At 39.8% G+C, this 26,153-nt stretch overlaps 1 protein-coding gene across 1 annotated transcript in view; it reads right to left on the bottom strand.

Moving 5' to 3' along the window:
* Prdm6 (PR/SET domain 6) overlaps positions 1-26,153 on the bottom strand; it is a 99,793-nt gene that overhangs the window by 4,922 nt on the left and 68,718 nt on the right. Inside the window, exons 4-6 of the mRNA XM_076855896.1 lie at positions 22,484-22,608; positions 11,172-11,514; positions 1,779-1,955 (exon numbers count right to left, since the gene is read on the bottom strand). Of these exons, the coding sequence (XP_076712011.1) occupies positions 1,779-1,955; positions 11,172-11,514; positions 22,484-22,608 (645 nt within the window). The remainder of the gene's footprint in view (positions 1-1,778; positions 1,956-11,171; positions 11,515-22,483; positions 22,609-26,153) is intronic.

Below are 26,153 nucleotides of genomic sequence, written 5' to 3'. Positions count from 1 at the left end.
ACTCCGGCACCTGGGGTGAGCCTTTGGTGCCTCAGGGTGATTAGAGAAGGGTGCCCCTTTGAGCTGCAGGTTGCCATACTTCAAGCCGAAGTCTAGACCCCATCCTGCCCTTAGTCCATGAGCAAGCTAAGGACACAGACAAAAATTATCAAGATTATTATTATTTTATTATTAATATCAATTAAATCAATAAAAAATAGTTAAGAAAGACAAACTGAGGTAACTTAATTCTTGGGGAGGTGACCAAAGGTGACAGGCTCTTATGAGGTCCTTCTTTTACTGGAAGACCACTAAGGCAGGGAGGACCCAGACCTGCAGGACTTTGCTACTCTAAGCTGTACCTATCAGTGTGAGCACAACAACATGTCCAAACAGCAGATTCAGAGGGAAAATCACGGGTCACAGGACTCAAGGAAGTTGTGGCTGAGAATGTGCAAAGGGGCTGTCGCCTATGGACTGGATTGTTTCCACTCTTATTTGAGCTTGTCCTACAGAAGGCAAATAAGGCTGCACATCTATGCACTTTTAATTTTCTTTCTCAAAAGGGGAAGCCAGAATGGCAAATGAGTAGAGAGAGATATAAGAGGGTTGAAGAGACAGTTAAAATTGCTTTGAGACCACCAACCAGCTATGTGTGCAGGTTCACTCTCCCAAGCCTTTCTACATGCTATTTGAGCTAATAGAAATACCTCTCTCCCCTTCACATCTGATAAGCTCCTACTCATCCTTCAAAATACATCTGAAGCATCGTCTCCCTATGGCATTGGCTATTCCATTTCTTTCTTTGCTATTTTCAAACATTATACATACATGTTTTATTGCTGCACATTTCACTCTGTGTTTGTTGATTAATTGGGTTTCCTCTTAGAGCATGAAGTCTTCAAAGTTAGGGTGGGAGGGAGCTGAGACTCATTTACCTTTGTATCTCTTGCCCTAGCTGGGCACCCAGGACAAAAGTAAGTGCTCAATAAATATTTGTTGAATGAATAAATATACATAATTGAATGAGTGAATGAATAAATGAATGAATGGATGAATGAAGGAATAGGTCCTATAGCATGATTCAGATGCCCACTGTTTTGATGACTGGGTTATATTTTGAACACATCATCTTATTTAATTGCCCTGACTTTGCCAAAGCCCTTAGAATTTTGTTTTACCTCTTTTGATGTTCCCTCAAAAACTTTTCGAATCTTCAAAGAGTCAACATGCCCTGTGCTTGGTCTGCTTTTATTGTTTAGTTTTTCACCAACATGATATTTTTGAGCGTTAAGTCACAGTTTTTGGCTACTATAATAGAATCAAACTCCTTAACACATGACAAAGAGGAGGAAATGGTTCATCAGAATCCTGAAGTGCTCAAGTTCTCCAAGAGAGAATTACTCAGATATCCTAAATATAGGGCCACCCTTACGGTTATAGGGCTTACTGATGGCCATGAGTGCTATGTGTGTGTCTCCTGGATAAAGTTTAGACACACAGATCCTCAGAAACTAGAAATATTCAAATTACTTATTCAAACCTCCTTATTTTACTGATGAGAAGACATACACAGAAAGATCACCTTAAATATAAAGTAACAAAAATTGAGCCAGAACCAGTATGGAGGCTTCTCGACTTTGTTTTCCAAAGGCCAGCCACTGTCCAAGGAGATTTTATGCAGTCTGGACATTGACCTTCCAAATAGCCTTCTTCTTGCTGAGCTGGGCAGTGCTGTGCCAACGCATCTGCCAGCTCTCAGGAAAGGCTGAGAGGAGGAGGACCAAGCCATTACTTACTTGAAGGGTTTTTCTCCAGTGTGGGTTCGGATATGGTTGTTGAGGGTGGTGGCTCCAGCAAAGGCACGGCCACAGTAGCCGCACTTGAAAGGCCGGTCACTGGAGTGAGTGACTACGTGGTTCCTCAGTTCAGAAGGCTGGGAAAAGGACTGGGAGCAGTGGCCACATTGATAGGGTCTGAAAGAAATAAAGACACTGCCTGGTCATTATTTTCCATGTTGGTCAGCAGGAATCAGCATTATGAAACAAGGACCCAAAGCTTTTTGGTGGTATTTCACACTTTTTAAAGACAGAACACAGAGTTTTGGCCTCTGGGTCCTCACTACTTCACTTGTTGCCACAGGAACAAAATTCACAGAGCTGTTGAGACACATGAATTCCCAAATGAATATTTCCTTCCAGTATTAATCATACCATTTCAAAATCCTCTACTTTCTTGTCTTTATCTCCCTGCAGGCAAATATTAGTGTATCTTTGTAAGCCTTAAAAACAGAGGCTTCATTAAGCCAGACATTACAAGAGAAAAATCTGTAATGTCTCTCATGCTTCCCTGGCATTCTTAACTTTTCCAAGTGCTTTTAAATCAAATCAATTATCTAGTTTCATCTTTACAGTAACCCTCTAGGATAGGGAAAGTGGCTGTTATTATCTCCATCAATTCAGAAAACTGAAAATAAACTGTCCTCACAGGACATAAGCAGTTGATGCCAAGATCATTCTGGGGTTTGGATCTTATTCTAAGTGCCAAGTAAACATGTGGGCAAGTGGGCAAGTTGCACACGCATTTTAATAAATACTAACCTATCTTGGAATCTAGGTAGAGTACAAGTGCTGGTATCGCACAGGTGAACACAGATGTGCAGCATCCAGATGCATCTCTTTGTAAAAGAAATCCTGACTTCGACCTCCTAGCCCCCTCCCAAATATTTATCCATTGAGTCTTTTTCTTGAACCTCGGCTCCCCAGTTTAATCTGGTCACAAGGAATGATTTATAGCAGCAGAGAAATGACAGGATGTCACTATGCTTGCAGAAAGATGACTGTGATGCAAAAGCAAATGGAAGGAAGTTGTGACAAATACCTGATAATTAGCAAGATTATCAGAGCACGTTCTTTCCAGCTCATGAGAAGTAAATCAATTTTTGGTTTTCATAAAATAGATTAAAATTCTGTCTTCTCCACAGAAGTTCTTCTGCTTACTTAAGCAGAATCTGGTGAGTGATATAAAACCTGAGGAGTTTTCCCTGTTCGAAGCTATTTCATATCATTCCTTGACAGGTCTCTAATTTGTTTATCAAAATTTTTGTTCAGAAAATTAATTTGTCATGAGGGATAGTAACAGCTCACTAAGCCCTGGTTTGTGGCGCAGACATTTCTGGCTACATTTAGAAAGCCAATAGCAAAAGCAGACTTAATTGCTCTACCTTTAGCAAATGCGTAAACCCCAATGATCAGAAACCAAAACGAAGGACTAGGAGACAATGGTGACCGAGCATGTACAACAGTTCAATTAAGTACAAAATAAAGTGTACCCTCTCATTTGTCAAGTGAAGTGCTTAATTGTGGCTACTTGCCTCACTGAACACAAATACTATTATTTTACCCGGCTTCAGCACACTGAACACTGATTGTAGAATTTTTTAGCTTGATTAATAGTCCAGGATTGGTCAATAACTCAATACTATACAATTTTAATTACTTACATTTAGAAATCTATCTAACTGCTCTCAAACAAGTTTCAAAGAAATATATAAGAGTCCTTGGTAAGGAGTTTATCAATCTTGACAAATTACACATGCATTTTATTACAATTATAAAATGATGCTTTGAAAGCCATTAAAATTATATGCAGATAAAAATGTCCTGTCAAATCTGCTCTTGGTAGTAGATGCTAACCTTAAAAGAATTCCTCAAAAAATAATTCTCTCAGGGATAAATTCTTTTAAATGCTACTGAAGATTATAAAGAAAATAATATATTAATATATGCTATGTCTACTGACAATTGATTTTTTCTAATAGTGAAGGAACCATTAACATTTATTAGCCTCTGGTTATCTATTTTTAATAGCTATCACTATAAACAATAAGCCACTAAATAAAACCAATTAATCTTTTCCTTTTTTTTTTCTAACTCTGCTGTCAAAAGTTGGGGTGATTTATTTCCCACAGTCAGAAGTCAATCCATCCTTTTTATGTTAATAGTCACAGTGGCAAAGATTTACACACAGAAGAGCAGAAATGACCACAGAGAGGCCTAGTTGAATTCTTATATCAAGTAATACCAATGAAAAGGGAAAGGGTTCTAAAACATCACCTTTACCCAGCACCAGCCTGAGAGGCATTTGCTAGAGAACCAGTGGCCTTTATAGCACCATTTTTTAAAAACCTTAAAGAAATGTAGCTTGACTGAAAAGAAGAGCCTAAAAAAAGAGAGATAGCAGAGGTGAGTCTATTTCAATCTCTAACCCCAACCAATGTGGGACTTGGACAAGTCACTCAGCTTCTCTGATCTGTTTTTTCATCCATCTGGAAAGGGGAGTGGACTGAGCTGGATGCTCTCACATCCCATCATGCTTTGTTCTTGCTTCTGGGTAACTGACCAACAAGCCTGGCCTGTGCATTGGTCCAACATTGCCTTACACAGGCATCATCAGACACAACTTCACCAACACAATCTCCATCTTGCATTGCAGGTACCAGTCAGCTCGCTGGATGGATGTGGAGCTTTCCATGTCTGTGTGTGTGTGTGTGTGTGTGTGTGTGTGTGCGCGCGCGCGCGCGCGCGCGCGAGCGCACATGCTCACTAGAATATGGAAAAGTTTAATGTACTGGCAAAAAGTTGAGAATTTCAAGCAACAAGAAAGCCTGGTATCAACATGTAGTACCAAAACTTATTGTAATTAATTTCAACAAGCAAAGCTATAATCCTTCATTTTTAGGAACCTTGAATAAGACTTTAGATCATCTGGTCACATTCAACTTTGCAGAGCCTGATTTCATGTAGAATTTAGAACTCAAGTATCTCCCTTGCTACTATAACAGAACTTCTCTTTCAGTCTAGAAATTTATAGAAAGTTAGCCTTCAGAAAATACAAAAGTTGCACATTTGGTAGACAATATTCTCTTCAACTTTCTTTTCCTGTATTTCCAGCATTTCTTTTTAAATGAATAAAATAAAATGATCTACAAGAAAATGTGGAATATATTCACAATGGAGTCTTACTCAGCCATAAAGAAGAATGAAATTTTGGTATTTGCTGGTAAATGGATGGAAACAGAGAACATCATGCTAAGTGAAATAAGCCAGACTCAGAAATTCAAGAGTTGAATGTTTTCTCTCATATTTGGAAACTAGAGCAAAATAAGGAAAAGAAGGCAGTGGGAGGGGATATCATAAATATACAGGGAACATAAATAGAGTAGAAGAAGGAGAGCAAGAGGGAGGGAAGGAGGGAGGAAGGAAGGGAAAGAAAAATGGAATAAAGTTAATGAACTCATGTTATATGCATATATAAATACAACACAGGAAATTTCACCTTTATGTGTATGTTGAAAATTTCAACCGAAGATGAATGAGTGAAAGGAAGATCAATAGATTAGAGGAAGGAGAAGAGGAGGAGAGAGGAGGGGCTGAGGGGATCCAGGATTGAAATCATATTCCATACATGTATGATTTACTCAAAATGAACCCAACTATTATGCATAACTATAATGCTCTAATGAAAAATAAAATGATCAAAAAGTGATTTTAAATTTATTATGTGTCTAGGGTTTAATCTAAGGGCATAGGAATACATTCAAGACAGAACTAAGCTTTTAAAAGCTTAGAAAACATCACCACATGGGAATCTCAGATTTTTTGGGACACTGGCCACAGGAATTAAGACTAATGTACATATTTAAGTTAGCACGCCCCATTTTCACACTTCCCAACTTAAAAAAGGAGGGTCTTTGACACAGAATTAGTTGCTATTACTTAGCTTTTTATTCTGGTGACCATCATTTCCAATGATTTTTGAAGGCTGGTAAAAAGATAAGGCTGATTTGGATATAATCAATCTTAACTCCAAAGTTCTGTCTCCCTTTGATGTATCCTCCCAGAAGATGCACACAGGACTGACATCCATGGATGCTATGTTTAGCTTTACTCCTTTTTTTAAAAAAAGAAATTGCAGTTGTAGATGGATAGGATGGGTTTATTTTGTTTCATTTTTATGTGGTGCTAAGGATTGAACCCAGTGCCTCACACATGCTAAGCAAGAGCTCTGCCACTGAGCTACAGCCCCAACCCTAGCTTTACTCTTTTCAGCATCTCACATCATTTTATTTAGGAACCTTCTTTCTAAAGCACCTCATTCTGCCAATTCATCATGCATATACACCATTGCACTGTTCTCAAAGCAAACACAAAGGGATAACATTTTACAACCACAAGTGTCTGTGGCTTTGTTGCAACTTGAGACCTCTATCTATATTGTCCAATGATGAAGAGTTCTAGGTCTAAGTTATTCCAGAACAGGAGCCATTAGCCACATGAAGTACTCAAGCACTTGAAATGTGGCAAGTACACCTGAATAACTGAAGAATTATTTTATTTATTTTTTATTAAATAGCCCCTTGTGGCTGGTTCTGATACATAAATATTAAGCTTCAAGAAAAAAACTAGAAAATGTTCCATACTCAATGAAAAAAAAAAAAGAAAGAAAGAAGAAGACTGAATAGCAAAGTGTAGTTGGATTTAGTTAGCATATATCAATGCTAGTAAATTTTTAAGCAGAAAGAAAGCAGCGAGATGATTTCGCACATCCCCTGGCATTCTCTGTCACTGGCAGCTTCTCTGCCAAAGATTACGCCAGTAAAATGTGCAATTCATTTGCTTTGAGTCTGTAATTGGTTTAGTGTACACATAGGAAAAGGATGAAACATTTAACAAAATTAAGTGTGGTTTGGTTTAAAATTATTAATCCTTCTTTGATTTTTCTTTTATGGAATGAAAGCCTCCAGGACAAAAGTTATTCAGTTGGAGCTACATTCTCTCCTTGCTCCAAGTCAGCCAGCTGAAGTGCAAATTCTCCCAAGACTTCAAAGGGACCTTGCTTAAGTCACTGCTGACTGGGGGAAGTAGGAAGAGAACTTAGCTCTCTATAAGGAGAAGATTCAGAAAAGTGACAGAGTGCAGAACCAAAGGGTTTGCTGAACACTAAGAACCAGGAAAAAGATAACCTTCACACTTTGGTCGGGGAGGGGCAGAAAGAAATAGAGGAAGACAAGAGCATTAATACATTCCAAGAAACGATTATGGTGATAGATTGTCTCCAGGCTCCTCCCACCAAACAGCACCTTTTAAAACCTTGTCCCCTCTGGCACCATCACATCCAATTACAAACAGTGATATTTAAACACAAATGTGAGTAGCTGATGGAGTACCCAGGGGGCTGAAGGCAGACTTTCCCCACGTGGCATAAACAATCAAAAGGGAGAGAGAAAATGAGAAAATATACAAAATAAAGAAGCAGTATAAAGACACTTTTCTGTGACAAATACAAGAGAACATATTCATCAGAAAATAATCCACTGTGGATGAAAGTTTTGCTTACCCCTTTCTGAAGACCCCCAACTCTCCAACGCCCCAATGGGACTGTTGAGAGTTTCTGCAGTAGAAAAACAGAAGAGAAGAGGGATTTCTAACTCCTGATTCAAGCAAAAGTGAATCAAGCTGCCCTGGCTACACAATCAACTTATGCAAAAACTCAAATGCTTATGAAGTCTTTAAATAAAATCTTGGTTGATCTAGATTCCAACAGATTCTACCCTTTGAATTCGTCCAGAGGAAAATAAAAGTAGCCTGAGAAAAAGAAGAGATATTTTTGTTTTTTCTTTTTTATTGTTGTTACCAACGGGGAAAAAAAATCAAGAAATAGCAATTCCATGGCTCTGAGACCCCCACAGATGTTTCTATCTTTAAGGGTGATTCCTACGTTACCAGGTCGCCCACAGGTTCTTTCTGCATTTAATGTGAATATCTCAGTGGTAGAAAATGGCAATGCTGACATTGCTGGGTCCCCACAGATCTCTTTCCTTTCAATCAAGGTACAGATGGTACCTGACATGAAAAAAGCTTATGAATATAGACACACCGAGTGTCTTTGATAAAGGTTCAACTGTCTGAGGTTTTGTGGCCAAATATTCAATCTCTTGAGTGAAAAAAAAAAAAAAAAGTCTTTTGTACTTCAGATTCAAGGGCCCGTTTCAAACTTGGATCATTTTGAAACTCTAACCTGTTTACCTTCTGATTTTTCTTCTATGTCTCCCTTTCTTTCCTCTGGTTCTAACAAGATTTTCCAATCAAAGTAAAAAGCATTCAGTTTTTCAAACATAAGGGGAATGATTTCTGATTGTTTAACTTTTTCACTGGACAGCTGGCACTCCATCCATAGATGTGGATCCAGCATACATGGATTCAACCAACTGCAGGCCGAAAACATTTAGGGGAAAAAATGTGCCTGTACTAAACATGTAGACTTTTTTCTTGTCATTATTTCTAAACAATACAAAATAACAATTATTTACATGACATTTACATTGTATGAAGCGTTATAACAATCTAGAGATTACTTAAAGTGTAGATCAGGTTGTGCATAGGTTATATGCAAATTCTATAGCATTTTATATGAAGAACTTGAGCATGCACAGGTTTGGGTGTCTGCTATGGGGTGAGGGGCTCCTGGAACCAATCCCCTAGACCCTGAAGGACAACTGCAAATGGATGAATGGGCACAAACTTCCAAAGACTAAAGCTCAGTTAAATTTCAGAGTCAACCAACAAAGAATATATATGTATTCAGCAATTGGAAGCTTCCATGCATATAACAGATAAGTTTCCAAATTTAGCAACTATGATGAACAAATCTGATGTTCCATTGTGGTTCTGTACATTTCTCCTATTTAGCAATTTACTGATGTGGTTAAGAATTATGGGGAGTATTTCTTACTTCCAAATTTTCTGGTACCAAGACAGCATCCTAGGTCTGGAATAGAAAATGGCTATTCTAGTCCTACTGTCTAAAAAGCAAATTTGTAGCTAAAATGAAATTAGTAGATCAAAGTGTCTGGGTATTTCCCTCTACTTCTTCTTATTTCCTATAATCAACTCAGATGTGATGAACTCAGATTCCGTTTATCTCCCCCATTGTTATCAAGAAACATAGTACTGATGTTTAGAGTTATTATATTCTTAATTTTAATTTATTCATGAATGATGTCAACCACCTTTCGAGTCTTCACCAACAAAATACAAGGAAGAGAGAAGTGGGAACCCATTGCCTTGTCATTAACCTCAATGACAACACCCATTACTCCCTCAAATCTGGAAGGCTGGTCACTGCAAACTTGGGTATCTGAGTCGAATAAACCCATTACAATCTATCACAGGATGGGAGTCTCACACCATCTAGGTTTTCCCCAATAACTCTAAATTAGCTAAGAATCAGCACTTACCCAACAATCTCTCATGCAGGTACATCTTGTATCATCTTGTACATATAAGCTAAATTTTTAGGTATTTTTCTGATAGCTTTTATGTATATGTTATAAATTATGACCCATTATTTTACCTGACAAGCTTCACGAAGATTTAAATCATAATACATGCATGATTTTCTAAATATAACTGTGTCAGACAAAACAGCCCATTTCAGAATATTTCTGTTAACCTTAAAACAGTTTCATTGCTTTTATGCCATTTGCCACAAAATCATACCAATTCCAATGTCCAGAAACTTTCAATTATTGATTGTTTCAATTTACCTAGCATACTCAGTTACTAAGACTACAACAAACCTTTGCAAATTACAGATCCATACATTTGAACTCAATTTCAAAAGCTGGTTTATGAGAAGATTTTAATGCATCTTTTGTATTTTAATTAAAATCATGAAAGTGCTTTGCAAAACTTAGAATAGATGTATTTTGAAGCTATTTGCAAGAAAGGTAAACTTAAAAAAAATAATTCTTTCTGAATGAGGAAAAGATTTTCAAACTTTTGTATCACCTCTAGAGCCAAAAGTACTGAGGTGTACAAGTCTGTTGAAACTTTTACTGACTGTTGTCTTCGTAGCACTAATTACATGTTTCATCAATAATTAGTTACAGCAAGGCTTGATGCCAAGAAAGTGGTTTTTAGAATGGCACAAAAAATGTATACACCTGTAAATGTGCATATGTATCTTAAAACTATTATTTTAGAATATATCTATCCTCTTCCACCACACATTCATCTTTGCCCATGCATGGATTTTTCCAGGAACACTGTTGCATCCTGCAGAGCTGGGAGTGAAGAACTAAGCATATGTTATTAGGCAAAGAGATTTAAGTGGATTTCTTAATTAAGGTTAATCAGTGTCAAAGTTAAGAAAATAATTCAGAAATCCTGCTTCCAAGACTCCTAGTTCCAAAAATTATTTTCTGCTTTTATATTCAAAGTGCATTTTCAAAGCCATACTTAGATATTTTGGTTTTAATCAAGTTTTCGTATGACGTGAAGGAGAGATAAAACACCAGCAATCCTTTCTTATTGAATTAATTTGATTTTTGTCTTTTGCACTCCCAGCTATCAAGACTGTCGAATAAACCAGTTTTGATTCATAAATAATAGTTCCATTATATCTACTGTGCCACTCGTCAGAGTACCTGAAATTTTAATTCACTTGTTCAGCTAAATTTCATCCTCAGTTCATGGCCATAAAATTCTTTATTGACAAACTTTCAAACCAACTTTGACTCTGAGGTATCTAGTCAACATTTTTCTTCTGTGTGGATATTAGTTTATTGAATAAGTGGCATCTGTTTTCCTCCACATCACTAGCAGAGCAGGTATTTCCTTTTGACAGCTTTGCAGGATTTATGGGTTTGCATGCTCCGAAGAAAAATAGTACTAAGCAAAAAATTCCAATTCATTACCTCTTAGTACTTAATTAAGTTCATACCCACAGCACACTGGAGGTGAACTCTGAAACGACTGTGACAGCCGCAGAGCAGCCAGCTATATTATCTTTGGAAGACAGAGAGGATTCTAATTATCCTGACCTCATTTTTCCACCTATGATATTCATAAATGTTCCTTGTATTTTGCTCCCTTTTAAACTTGGACAGAACTGTTTGGATAGCAAGTGCAGATTTCTCTCTGCAGCCACCAACCTGTCTGTTCAGCCCATATAAACCAGAGAAGCGAGCAGTGGCCTAACATTACTCTCCAACCTTCCTGAATGCAGGCACCTCTTAGCACAGGTTTCCCCCCAAGGTGTGGCGGGAGGCGGTGACTGGTAGCGGGCAGCAAGGCAAGCAGCGGGTCTCACTAAGCAAACACAGCATGAGCAGCGGGAGTCAGGGTTACCTGTCCGGGTTCTGCGTGCACACGTGCATCTGGAGGAGAATCCGCTGCGTGAAAGTCTTAAAGCACTGCCCGCATTTCCAGAGATGCCAGTCACTGAACTCCGAGTGGAGCTGGCTTGTGGAAGTCGGGCTGGCGAGGACCCGCTGGTTTTTCACGTTGATTTGGTTAAATCCTGATTCAATGGGCCCAGACTTATCCAGGAGGGAGAAGTTCCTGCTGCACGGAGTCTGTGGGAATACCACGGAGCGCTGCTGGGTGGTGGGGGAGAGTTTGCTGCTCTTGTTGAAGGGCTGCAGGGTGTCTTGTCGGCACATGGCTTCCATTACAGTTGAAGGGACGTTTACTGGGAGAACAGCAATAGTTTTAGAAGATCAGTTTTACTAGCCCTTAAAATAAACACAATAACACATACTTGAAAAAGTTGTATAAATGGACATTTTAGAATTTAAATGTTAAAATTGGCATTTTAAAATTTAATTTAGAATTTTGTGAGTCCCCCCCCAAAAAAAATCAACATAGTAACAGACAATTGAGGGGGGAAACATTATAATCACAAATTAATAGCTCATCTATCGCATGCTTGTTGAGCAACTACCATATGTTCAGAATAGTTCTTAACACGGTCTTTGCTTTCAAAGTTCACTTATGACTTGAGACATCTAAGACTCCATTAGGAGGCTCCACCTGCACCCTGTTTCCTGGCAGTTAACTGGGAGGCACAGCAAAGAAGAGGAAGTGAGCAGGGGGCTGCCTGGGGAGGGTGCCTTGAGCTGTACTGAGTGGATTTGGCTGGAGTAGGTGAAGAATGTCAGCCCAGAGCAGGTATTCAGGAAAAGCTGGTTGAAGAGATAAAGGAAAGAAGATGAAAGATACTTGAAGACAGGAGAGGTCTCGCATGCTGATGGACTAGTGATAGAGACAGGCTGACCTAACAGACACAGATTTCTGGACACTGTGGGAATAGTGTTGGGGGAGGGGGGGCAAGAAACAGGGAGGGGGTAAACAGAAACCAAAGGGCCTTGGAAGTCCAAATAAATAATTAAAGAAATATAAACTTTAGGCAGAAGAAATAGACATAGACTGCTTCTGGGCAGATGAATAACAAGGAAAAAAAAACCCAACTCTGTTCAAGGAGGGCCTGAGAGAGGCAATGATTGACAGGCAAATACAGGGAATGGGAGGCAACAGAGGTGCTTGGGCTTTGGAATCAGAAAACCTAGGGTCAAATGATGACTCTGCTTTCTATTTGCCTGGTGATCTCAGGCAAGTTATTCAAGGACCCTGTGCCCCAATTTGCCCTTCTTTAAAATGAGAACTGTGGTAGTAATAATCCTAAAAATAATAGCAGCATAGCTTAGTGGTTAAGATGGCCTACATTTTAACTCTGCTATTTACCAGCCTGTGTCTGTGAGTAAGTATGGAACATCAAAATCCACAATTTAGTCGTTGGTAGAATGTAAAATGGCCGCTTTAAAGACCAAATGAGACAGTGCATAAATGGCATTTAAAGAGCTTGACCTATGGTTGACACTCAATAGCTATGGAGCTCCAGTAGCCCTGGTTCCTCATCTTTCAGCCTCTCCTTATGAGGATTAAGTGTGATAATGAGAGCACACACCACAGAGCCTGACAGCTATAGTAGCCATTCTCCTTATGATAGAAGAAGAGGCTAGAATGAAGGGAATGACTAGGGTGGTGGAAGTGGAAGTGGAAGAAGAACTAGAAATAAGAAATATTTTTGATGAAGGAATCTAATATATTTTAAATGTATTGTTCTTTCCTAAAAGTTGTAATATTTATCAAGTATTCACTGATTAATCCATAGGTCCCAAGGTGATTAGAACCTACACAATAGATTTTTATTTTTTAAAAATAACTACCATGTCAAATAATGTACTTTTTGTCACTTCCGGGATAAGAGATTAAAGGTTATAGGGTGGTCAAAAGAATAGAATTAGAGACCAAAAATTTTTAAATGGTTGGCGATGTCAAGTCATAAAACCATGTAAAACTTCGTCCACTGGCTCAGGTTCTCATGGAAGAAAACACCAACAGGGAGTTCTCATCCTGCCCAACCCAGACAATGGCTGAGCTTCCTAAATCATGAAGACTCAACATCTTCAACCATAAAAAGAGAACAGTGGAGGACTGTGACCACTGGGAGGCTCTGTGCTTGATGGGGCAGGCAGATGCAGAATGTGGGGACAGAGAGGGATGGGTGTGCTGCCTCAGGATTCTTTATCTCAGAGCATTCTGCAGAATCAAGTGTGCTCAATGAAACCAACAGAAGGAACAGCCCTTGTCTACAGGGTTCTCAGCTCAGCCCACCTTGTCTTAGGAAGGAAAATAAAGAAGAGACTTGCACACTTGGAAAAATCTGGAGTAGTTAGAACCTGCAGTTCTTGACCCTGGATACTGCTCATTAGACTCACACAGGAGTATTTTAAAAACTTAAATCAGTCTCTCAATAGGGCCTAAGCATCTACATTTTTAAAAGTTCCCCAGGTGATTCTCAAATGAAATCAGAGAATCACTAATCCTGCCCTTTTTTTTTTTTTTTTTTTTTTTTTTTTTTTTTTTTTTAGAGAGAGTGAGAGAGAGAATCTTTTTTTTTAATATTTATTTTTTAGTTATCGGCGGACACAACATCCCCGTTTGTACGTGGTGCTGAGAATCGAACCCGGGCCGCACGCACGCCAGGCGAGCACGCTACCACTTGAGCCACATCCCCAGCCCTAATCCTGTCCTTTCTCATTACAAATGACAAAAACTGAATCTCAAGAATGTCTGTTAATTTGCTCAGAATCACACACTCGGGGATACATGAAGGCTGGAAGTTTTTAGCTTCCTGACTTCCAGGGAATTTTGTTTCTGACAACACATCTGTATCATCTGTTTATTAGCTGTGTTCAAAAATACAAAAATGTTTTACAGGTAGTAAAGTGTTGTGTGTGTGTGTGTGTGTGTGTGTGTGTGTATGTGTGTATCAAATACATCAAGTCATATGTAATATGAACATAAAAGTTATAAGTACAGCTAAACATTCCTATATATGTATTTTTGAGTATATGCCTATATTTTAAATATAAATATTCATCATTTGACCCTCTGAGGCAAAAATTTATTATCAATATGGAATCTGTGGACATTTCTTGGACTTTTAAGAATCTTTTATTGCACACAGATTGTTACTTTTAAAATAGGCGCTGAAAGATAAGGAGGAATGTTTTGCCATGTTTGGGCCTGTTTTTAATAAAAAATAAATAAAAACAGCAGCATTGTCAGAGATCAGGGTGGAACCCATATTGTTTAGCCCTTTCATAAGTGATCTGGAAGGGGCAAAGCACAGGGAAACCCACAAGTCTTCAGGCGACACTAAGTTTTTGCAGGCCAGGAAATTTCTGACTAGCAAGAAGGAATGCACAGGGGAAGACGGCAGAATAAAGATGTCATCAACATGCCAGAGAGCAGGCAAAACTGGCTAGAAGCTTCACTGTTGGAAAGAGGAATATAATGCCTTTGGGGAAAGTAATTCAAAGAGTAAAAAGTATAGATGATAGATTCTGGCTACCCACTTATGCTTCTAGAAAGTAACCTAATCTGTTAATTTTTTCAAATTGCTAAGATCACATAATATTTATACAGAAACAAAAGAAGTTGTGGACCAATGATTTTTATAAATGTAATGAACAGTGTCAAAAGGTAATAAAGAAAGATTTATGTATTTAAAAGTTTGTGTAATATTTGGGGTTTATGGGATCTGAGTTAATGATATACAGTAAATAGCATTTAGACAATAAGAAATGCGGATGGTTGGAGTAAAATTATTCTCCATTTTATCATTTTCTTTTCCAGAACACTCCATAACAAGTATAAAATGCTTTCCAGCAACAGGTAGCAATAGTTGCACCCTGTGTTCCTCTTTGACATGGCACTTTACTTATGAATAAATGCAGTTCTACCAAATATATAATTTTTTAGAAGTAATGATAAGAATGAATGATTTTTAGAAAAGCAGCCATATTTGATCCCTAAACTGTCCTATAGAGTTTCTGCACACTTCCACAAGATACTGTAAGCCTAAAAAGATTTTTGTTTTGCTTAAAAAAAAAAAAGAAAAAGAAAGAAGGAAAGCAAAACTTTCAGAAGATACAGATCATTCTTCCTAAATATCACCTCTCTTGCTGTGACAAATCCAAAGTATTAACCAGATTCTGGAAATTATCAGAAAGGGAACAGGAATGAGCCAGAAAACTCCCAAACTCAAGAAAGACGATACGGACAAAGGCCAGAGGGGGTAACAAACGAAAAGATGAAGAGGCCCGTGCATGAAGTGATACTGAGCTAGTAAATCTCTTCACCCTATAAAGACAAAGATGAAGAAAGAGAATACAAAGCCTTGAAGGATACAGTCAAGGAAAAGCATAAACTCATCAAATCTGGACAGTAAAGACATTGGGAGAGCATTGAGCATCTATTACATGCCTCATATGGTCCTAGGTGCAGAGGATGGGGGCAGGGGGTCTCTCAGTCCCTGCCCTCCAGGGAGAGACAGATATTAAACAGATAAACTCAATTTCATCAAATCTAAAATTCCATTAATTACACCATTAGAACTATAAGTCACCATTCATTGGCAAGATACCTGCCAGTTTCAGAAAGATGAAAACATGAAACACATGAATTTTAGAGTTGACAAAATACAGTTACCACAAGTGTGAAAAGTGCTCTAAGAAAGAAAGGAGTGCCAGGAAATCATATATGAGAGAAGGCTAAACTTAGGGTATGAGGGAATCTGAGTCCTGACAGGTGCCCAGGTGTCAGGGAGATGGGAGGAGGGGAAGCAATACAAGAGAAAGAACACTAGCAGCTTTGCCACAGAGCCATGCTGAGGGGGAGGGAGCCCAGGGCCCTGGAGGAACTGAAAGAACAACAATGTGGCCAGAGAGGGAAGAGGAGATGGGGCTGCAGCTGGGGCTGGAGATGAAGCCAGCCTGATCTCCCGTGTCTGTGGAAGTTGAACAGAAAATGGAAACAAGACATGGGGTGGTCGGAGGCAGCTCACAAAACAGGAGGAATAACATCTATAGCCAACTGAATACAGCGGGCATGCTAAAGATCTTTGGATTCTAATCTATATAACACTACGTGGGTCATACAAAATCTTTCTGGAGACTCCATGAGGCCCAAAGGATACCATATTAAAGAACTGAGTATTCAGCATAAGAGTCATAGCAAGCTGAAAACTAGTTTTGAGCTAAGGATGTGAACACATCAGATTTATGCTTTCTATGCTGATAAATGAAAAAGTAAGCTTCAGAACAATGTATATAGCATGTTACTGTTTGTATATAAAAGTGTGTGTGTGAGGGGGTGAGAACCAGAGAAAAGAAAGGGAGAATATGCTTAGATGTCTGAATGGACAAAAATTATCTCTGAAAAAAAAAATAGCTAAAAACCTGTCAAGGCCACCGATTGTCTCTTGCAAGGAGACTTGCATATCCATGGTACATTCTGGACTTTGATCTACGGGACTGAACAACCCTGTTAGAAAAACAAATGGATAAACTGAAACAAAATAAGCTAATCAATGAAACTTCACTCTGGCTGCTGTGATACTAAAGAGGGAAAGTGCGGGGACAAGGGAGGCTGCTGCAGTGGTCCAGGCCAGAGCAGACAGTGATGCAGATCAGGGTGGCGGCAGTAGAGATAAAGAGAAGAAAAGCATGAAGAATACACAATCAATGTGATTTGGTGATAGAAGACCAAGCAATAGTGAGGTGTCCAGATTTCTAGAAAAAGCAACTGGATGAATGGGACAGCTGAACTGGGGGAGAGGCAGTCAGTAGAAGTGAATACCATGGTTTCTGTTGTACTATGTTTAGTTTGAGACGTGAAACATGGAAGTGGAGATGTTAAGGAGATGGCTGGATAGGACGCTGGGGCTCAGTATAGAGGTCTGGATTGAAAATGCAAATCTGGGGGTACCTGTGTTAAGTCGGCTTCCCTGCAAAATAGACTTTGGAATGGAAATCTGGAGCTGAGTGCAGGAGATTTCCTGGGGAGAGTGCTCTCAGCATCAACACCTGCTGGGGAGTGAGGTGAGTGGGATTGGGCCAAGGGAGGATTTTAACAACTCTGGAGCTGGAACAGTCCTTCAAAGCTGTCCTGCTTTGAGGAAACAGAACCAGTCTTTTATATCTCACACTGACCAATGTTGAATGGCTTGGCCAGGGTGTACGAAGATGGTGGTTTTCTTATGCTGACGTTAATTCCTGAAGACAAGTACATATGAGAAAGGTCACCTTCCTACACACCACTGGGGGAGTGAGTGTACCTCACTCCTGCAATGAGGCTGGGAGAGAAGCAGTACCATTGCATCCTAAAGCACCCCACAGTCAGATCTCTCATGACAGTGGCTTGAGTCCCACGCAGATACAGAGGCATTCCATTTCTCCATTGTTTTTTCTAGAAACTTCAAGGTTTCTCTAGCTCTAGACCAACTTTTATATTAGTTTCTTGGTCCAGGGGTTGCATATCTGGCAGATAGTGTAAAGTCAAGCCCCGTGCCAGTCTACAGCTAACTACAGCTAGTTTTCAGAGTTTGTTTTCACCGGTGGATGACAGTTGCTTGACCCTTAGGTTTAAGGGCAGCATTTTTCTAGGCCCTATTGAAGGACAGAAGAAGAACCTTTCCATTCCTGGACTTATATAAGGAACCCAACCCAGCCTCCCTCCGTACATGGGCTTGAACTCTGGCTCTTCCCATTCATACTCAGCCTAACCCCCCCGCAGCTAAGGCTCAGTGCTGTGGCCACCTAACCTAGAAACTGTATGGTGTTAAAGTTGTGTACTTAATGCACTTTCTGTCCTTCTCAACTCAGGACAGGCCTTAGTTTTTGCACACCATCACGATGCTTCCCTTGGGACCTTGCCTAGGAACATTCCTATTGGACAGTCCTGTTGGATTGAACTAAAGGTCAGGACGGGTAATGCTTGAGCGGGGCCTTCTTTACTCTGGGCCTGGTTTCCCGTTGTTGGTGGGATGGTGGGGTTGAGAGGCACTGTGCAGAGGTGCCCCTTTTTATTTTCTCTTCTTTCAAATCAAAAGAAACAGGCAGGCCTCCCTGAGGCAGGGTCTAACCCAGCGCAACTCCCCCGTTGCCATTGAGTTTCACATTCTGCAACCTCAGCTTCATATGCCGAGACAGAAAAAGCAGCAGGAAGACTTGTTTAACATTTATTCCCAGGATTTTTTTTTAATTTCCTCTGAAATGAATATGAATGCACCATGGTCTTTACACTCTGCAGGAGCTAATCCCTCACTGGAAGCTTTGGGGGAACTTCATTCCTTCTTGCGGATGCGATCTGTCGGCACCCGCGTTCCTTCAGGCTCTTTTGAAAGGCCCACAGTGGATGGAGGGGCTCTCTCTTTGGAGCTCTATTACATGTATAACTGTGATTCTTGAAAAAGAAAATAACATAGGAATTGCTTCCAAATGCCTGTGTGAAACCCTGACTTCTCTCCGAGTGCAGGCGGCTTTCACTGGCTTCTCGGACAGCAAGTATGCCCAGCGCGCCCCACTGCTGCAGGCCGCTGACCAAGGGGGGGCACTTACCCCAGCCTGAGCCCCCTGCACACGCTCAACGGGAAATGTGTGCTTTCAATGTTGAAAGAACCATGGGAAGAAAATGATATTTTTATAGATGAAAGTGCTTAATAAGTATTATTTGCTAAGTAAAATCATGTAGTCCTTGAATGTCTTAGTTGAGATGTCAATTTCATGAACAAGGAAAAATATGGCTGAAGCTTTAATCTCTTCCAATAATGGCAATAGAAATTCTTCATATTTATCCAGTGAGCATGTCTTAACTGTTTATTGTATGCGTGGCAACATAAGGAGGCTCTCTGGGGGCATTTTAACCAATCGGTCTTTGATCTCAAGAAACTTCTTTTAAGGTAACTAATTTATTTGGTGGCTAGCTTGTGGGATAAAAATGGTCCTAGAATTGCTAATCCAGTTGAGAGGATTTAAACTATTCAAGGCTATGGAAGGCTATCTGTTAAATTCTCTGTCCATGCCCTTTCGCACATTTGTGCTTTTAAATCATACAGAGTATTTTTCTCGGCACAGAAAAAGGAACCCTGATTATAACGAAGCATTCCCAGGTCTCTCAGTGAATCATATGGAATGGGAATCCATCTTAGAGTTAAAGCCATATATCTCTCCCACACTATCTGATGAAGCCTTCTGCAGGTTTCTTGGGTGGTCAATCACATGACAGATATATGACTTTGAGACAGGAACTGAAATAAAATTCCTATAATACCCTCAGGGGAAAGAGGCATTGTCACTGTTGAGCCTTTTATCCATGACTTAATCCCCTTTAAACTTCCCTTAACCCTTACTTAGGGCTCTGAACTGAACCTAGGAGAGCTGCTCAGTTTTCCTACTGAATCCTCAGTACTTCAAACTGCTATGGCTTTGTGAATTTTCCTTCAAGGATTTCAAGGGCTCAATGATACAACATAGACGCTGGTAGACTTTATTCAATATTCTAATCATCAACCCCAAGAATGCTTCACACGATGGGACCACAGGAGACAGACAAACTGAAGAACAAACAATATGATGTTTCCAGAAACATCATACTGCATTTCAATGGCACATTTTCAACAGCCCCAAATTGGAGACCACAGACTCTCGGCCACACCTGTTGTCGGGTGGCAGTGAACTTCAGACAAACCCCCCAAATTCTCCAACTGACCCCTCCATCTCCCCCACCCTGTAACAGCCTGGTAAAGTGGATGTGGGGCTCCTGCTCCAGAGATGCACGTCAAAGACGAGAAAGGCAATCCCTAAGCAGCCATTCCACGGTTTCCCTTTCTGTCTCAGAATTCAGTAAACGGTCATGCTGCCTTTCCAGTTCCTCAGACCAAAACCTCAGGATCATCTCATCTCCTCTTTTTCACAGCATCTAACATGTCAGAAAGGGCTATTGGCTTTACTTTCAAAATATGTTCAGAATCCAGCTTCTTCTCACCACCTCCACCACTTCCATGCTGGTCCAAACCACCGTCATCTCTCCCCTGGGTTCCTGCAAGAGACTCTAACTGGATTCCTTGCTCTCTCTCTCACCGCTCCTGTCTACTCCCACTCAGGAGACAGAATAATCCTGTTAAAACTTCAGTCAGATCATCTCACTTTCCTGCTGGAAACTCCACACCAGCTCCAGGCTGGCTCACACAGAGTGAAAGCCAGGGTACTGACAGTGGCCCCCAGGGCCTGACCAGACCTATGCCCCTGTATCTGAGTTATCTACTCCTGCTCGCTCACTCTGCCATACCCACACCAACATCTGTGATGCGCCTCTCATCTTGCAGCCTTTAAGTCTTAAGTCTTTGCCCAAAGGCAACCTCCCTTTGGGGCCTTCCCCAGTCATTCCCAGTACCTGCAACCCCCAACTCCTGGCTCCACTTATCCTTTTCTGTTGTATCAGCTCTACTACACATCACCATATGACCAACTATTTATTTACATATTTTTGGATTCCCTCCCTCTGCTAGAATATGAGTTCCATTAAGGCAGGACTTCTTGTCTGTTTGTCCCCTCCTTCATTTATAATAGATATAAAACACTGGCTCATGGTAAGTGTTCAATAAATACCTGAATAAAGAATGGATGAAAGAATGTTAAGACTGAATTATACACTTTAGGACTCGAGGCTTTGATGTGGTTACTCCCAAATATTCTGCAATACACATACAGCCCAATGTCTTCAGAGTCTATAGCAGGTGTGTTAAAGGGGGAATAAGGGGCCTCACAGGATTTCTAGAAACCTTTTGGATTAAACTCCACACTTTAAGAGGTGAGATTATGTTAAGCTTCCACATACAGACAAGTCCCTGTCAGCCGATCAGGGGCTGATACTGAAGCTGTTACATGCATGGCCCTGGATCTAGTTTCAGGGGAGACAGGCATGGAGCTGTTCTGGGAAAGAGAGCAGAGCACAGTGGCCTCCACATCCATATCTGCCTCTAGCACCAACCGCACACTCGTGTCCAATACCGAGATTTTCTCCTATGAAAACAGGCACTCCCTCAAATAGGAGTATCACTGCAGAAAAGAAACTTTCCAATGGAAATTTGGTGAGAGGAATGTGCTATATGTCCAAAGATTTATTTTTTTGATTTGGGATTGGTTTGGGGTTAGGGTAAAATAGAAAAAGAAAGTTGATAGTAATAGGCTTTTTGAGGACTTTACTTTTTTTTTTTTACAAAGAAATTAAAGACAACATGAGAAAGAAATATCTGATCATCAGCATTTTGACCAGTAGTAATATGAGTATGTTTTATTAGAGTTAGTGTGTGTGCATGTGTGACTGAGAGAGTCAGGGAGAAGGAAAAAGGAGAATAACATTTTTTTTCCAGAATGAAGTTTCCTATTCATTAACAGATCTGTTGTCTCTGTTCTTTTTTGAAGCATAATCTCAAATTATCAGTTCAAAGATCAGTCAATTTAGTGACAAGAAAACACAACATCACTGAAACCAGTGTTTCTCACTGAATCACATCAGTATTAGAATGTTTTCCATGGACTTGTAAAACAAAAATACAAAGTCTTAGTGAAAGTTGCTTCAAGTTCACGTATGTCTAAATGTTAGATTATTCCCTTACAGATAATGGTTGGCATGTTAACAAAGATAAAAGAAAATTATATTCTTAACATGGTTTTGGACAAAGAATTTAAAAAGACACAAATTCCACCATCACCTATCTATGATTTTACTATCATTCGAATGACTACTTAGAAGGAAGCACACCCAGCCAATGACTTCAGGGGTACTACTCCTCATTAAACAGCATTGTTTTCTCATTATTTCATTTGTGCAGAGAGCATGGGTCCAACAAGACTTTGCATCCTTTCAGAGCAGAAGCTGTATCTTACACTGCTCTTATAACCCCAGGTGGCAAGCACAGAACCAGACACATAATAGTAGGTACTTAGTGAATACCAGCTGGCTTCACTTTGCTGTCAGCAATTATTTAAAACTCTGGCAAAGGCTTTGAAATTGTGCACAGGCAAAGAAAAACTGGCTGGCATGGGTTAAGATGCCCTACCAAAAAACAAACATCATACAGGATAAAGAAAACCATAGAATGAACACAAGTTTTGCAGGTTTGCATTAGGTATCACAGTGAACCATATTTCAGAAGTTTTTTTTTTTTTAAAAAAAAAAACACTATTAAAAAGTTAGCTTTGAACTAGGTATTTTTAAGACGTGAATTCAGAGCTAAAATAAATTCTTACAGTTTTCATCCTGGGCAATGCATTGTAAGGGGATCCCAAAGAAAGACGTATAGCTGTCATTGTACCACACCAGAAGCTCGGTGCCCCTAGGGATATCTATACAGGCTCGGTAGAATATATTCGACCTATTCAAAACAAAAGAAAACCCAGCTTAGTAATACGTAGGACTCATGTGCCCCCACGACATTTTTATTGCCCCGAGAACTTTCTGCCCAGCTCCACCTAAACAGTTTGTTTGTAATAAATCTACACCCACCATATCGTCCCCAGCAATCAATCAGAGCCTGTAACTCAGTATGATAAACAGCATAGAGTTTATTTCCACCGTATGCTCCATAGAGGGTCTTGAAGAGATAGATATTTGGCCCAGGAGATGGAAGAAAGGCAAAGTTCATTTAAAACAAATTCCATCTCACGTTAATGAGAAAATTGTCTCTTGGCAAACTGCAAAGACAGTGGTGCCTCAACCTCATATATAAATTAATACTATTGATCTCTTATTTGAAGGAAAAGCAGTAAGTGTATTCTGGCAACCTGGCATTGGGAGTTCCCAAATTTGTAATAAAAATGAACAGCTTTGTGATATAAGGACTAAGAGAAATAAAAATCCTCTCCACTGCCTTTTTTTTTTTTTTTCCTGAAGTTGGATATAGCAGAAGAGGGGAAAAAACTCTCTTATGTGAAATGGATGGAAATTCAATAAATACAAGAGGAGCACTTTACACTGGCTGAAAGATTACACTCTGGAATGATACAGTGAAGGTACCAAGAAATAAACATTTTTTATCTCAGCTTTGATACCTTAAAGAAAAATCTACAGATTAAAAAAAAAAAACAAAAACGAGGAGATCGCGACTGGTTTTCTCAATGAGGAATGGCTACAAATATGAGCCTCAAGTTCCAGATAAAAGTGTTTGGGGTTGGTGGGCCTTAAATTTCGCCTTTCTGTGAGGAATTGGCTGTAGCAGGGCAATTTGTTCCTTGTACAACACTGCAGACATAAGGAGAATCCTTCTCCACATTTTTCATGGCAGTGAGATATGCACTTGTCAACATATTTTGTCACCACAAAGTGGCTCTTGGCAATAGGATCATAAAGATCAATAAAAAAGTGCAGATTCTCAATATTTTACTTGCAGCTGCAAAAATTTCATTTATCTTGTTATTTTCCTTACTTGCTGCCATTCTGTCTCACGAGGGCACTGCTAGCTAAGCAGAATGTTTTTTCCCAACATTCTATGAATATCTGACAAAAACTCCAGCCGGTTGTCCGGCCCTCACCAATCCTCCCTCCCTCTGCATCTCTAGAGCTGTGCATTTTATTAATTCTTTCCACTGCTACATAAAAAAAAAAAAAAATCAAAATTGGAGCGAGCTATAAATCACTGGCATCTCCTAACTTGAGAAAAATTGAGTCTACTTTGTACTTCACCCTTGTAACATTTCATCTCTCGGTTTGGCTTCTCTTAATATAAACACAGCGCCCGGCAAATGAATGTGCTAAAACCAAATGACACACTTTGCCGCTGAAAGAGCAGGACTGTTTTTGAGCAATGGGTGGTCTTCTGAGGCATGGAGTAGGCCGAAAGGGGGGGAAAAATGTGTAAGCGTACACCGTTCCTTACAAGCGGGCAGAGCTTCCAAAACTCGCAGAAATCTCTGCATGTTGAAGCACATCAAAGGGATTTTTCCCTTTTCAGATAATATTTCCTTTGCTGACATGTATTTAGTATTGTGGTTGGATGACTCATAAAGATAGCTTCATGGCGTCCCAACGCAGTTGAAGCAGAACACATGCCAACAAACATTATTGTCAGCCTCAAAATAAAAACAAAACGTTCAGCTAAGGGTCAATCAATCAAGGGCGCTTTGAAGAAAATTCCATTTAGATATTACAAATCATAACAGAATGAATTTAAACCAGCTGACTTTTTGTGAAGAGGACATTCACGTACAATAAAAATTAGACTGGCTCTTCAGGGTCCAACTTTTCTATTTTCTTACTTTTGGACGTGGCCACTGGTGATGGATGCCAGTTTTTAAAATTGTGTTTTTGTAGTTCATTTTATAAAGATCTGAAGTAATCGAAAACAGATCAGCCGAGAGAGCCCGTAGTTAAAGCGCCGTCATGAAAGGGGAGTTGTAAAATCCACTTAATATTGACAGATAGGTAATGACTTACTCGTGCCCCCCCCTTCCTCTTAAGCATGTCCCCCCCCCCCCAATTCAGAATTTGTCTCAAGAGCTCCCTGGGTACCCATTACAAGAACCAGCCAAACTATCTTTTGACGGCTAGACAAGAACAATCTTGACTAATTTTCTAGCTCGGAGTTTTGGAAAAACTTCATGACAATAAAGGTGGGTTAGGACTGTAGACAGCAGTGTAACCAAATACCGTCTTGCACTATTTCATTTAAACCATTATTTAATAAAATAAAACTGCATAGGAAACCAAGGCAATGAGTCAGATGGTGCCCCAATTTTCTCCTTTTGAACTGGAGACCTTTAGAGAGCAAGCCAGATTTGTGCAGCCTTTTAAGCTATAAGTTGAAGAAAGGTTAAAAAACAAAACAAAACAAATCAAAAACAACAACAACAAAAAACCCCACTTTGTTAAAAAAAAAAAAAAAAAAAAAAAGGGCAGAAAAATTGCCATAGGCAGGACTCCAAGTTGCCAAGCACAGGGCCCTTAGCTTTGATGTGTCTGTGGTGCCTAATAAAGCTAAACAGTTGCTTCTGATTCTAAAGAGAACACGGCTGTTTATAACTGAGCTCATATATTTATGTGGCACATGTTTTCGAGGGATTTTGAGCAAAAAAAAAAAAAGGCTTAGTGGTGGGATTTTTTTTTTTTTCTTTTCTTTTTAATTTGTTTTTGCCCTCTTGTCTCCACTCCAGGCTTCTCAGGCAGTAAGTGGAAATGCTTGCTCAGCAGGTGCACTAAGGTGGCTTAACATCCTGAGAATCCACCTTGCTTATGAGCTCCCCAGAGGCCTCCTTATGTGACTTCCTATGGTGAAAGGGAGATGGCTCCCCTTTGCCTTCGCCCCTCATTGAGGTGTACCCATACATCCATCATGGGAGATGGGGCTCTTCTACACTTTGAAACTAATTCATCTTTGGAAACATATCCAGAGTCATCAAAGGACCAAACCCAAAGGTTCTAGCACTCTTTGAAGGAGCAGGAGAGGTTACCCTGGCTCAGTCATTGTTGCTGAGCACAGCAGGTTTTAGAAGGACCATCCTGGGAAGGTTGAAAGTTCCTAGATTCCCATGCCTTTATGCAAATGAAACTGTAATTCCAGGGAGCTACCCTGAGGAGCTGAAAGCAAGGGGTCTGGGACTGAGTTTCTGAACTCCTACTGATATGTGGGTACCCATCTGCTGGGGGAGCCATCCCAAGTCAGTGGCTTTGTAGGACTCAATCAGGCTTTTGTGGAAGTTCAAGTAATAATGTGGAAGTAACTCTGGCATGATCATAGAGTATAAGAGGCCATTCACTCACTAATCCCTTTATAAGGAGGCTTCAGAAAACTAACCAAAAAAAAAAACTCTGTCAATCTGTGCAGAGTTCTATAGGATTTTTCCAACCACTAGCAGCAAGCCTGAATTTACATATGCAAGCCATAGGGCTTCAGGTCTGTAAGTGGTAAATCAAGATATACTTTAC

This window comes from Callospermophilus lateralis, chromosome 5 (genome assembly GCF_048772815.1).
Source record: "Callospermophilus lateralis isolate mCalLat2 chromosome 5, mCalLat2.hap1, whole genome shotgun sequence".
Classification (NCBI taxonomy): Eukaryota; Metazoa; Chordata; class Mammalia; order Rodentia; family Sciuridae; genus Callospermophilus; species Callospermophilus lateralis.
The sequence above is the reverse complement of the archived record's forward strand: the minus strand, read 5'-3'. Positions and strand labels throughout refer to the sequence as shown.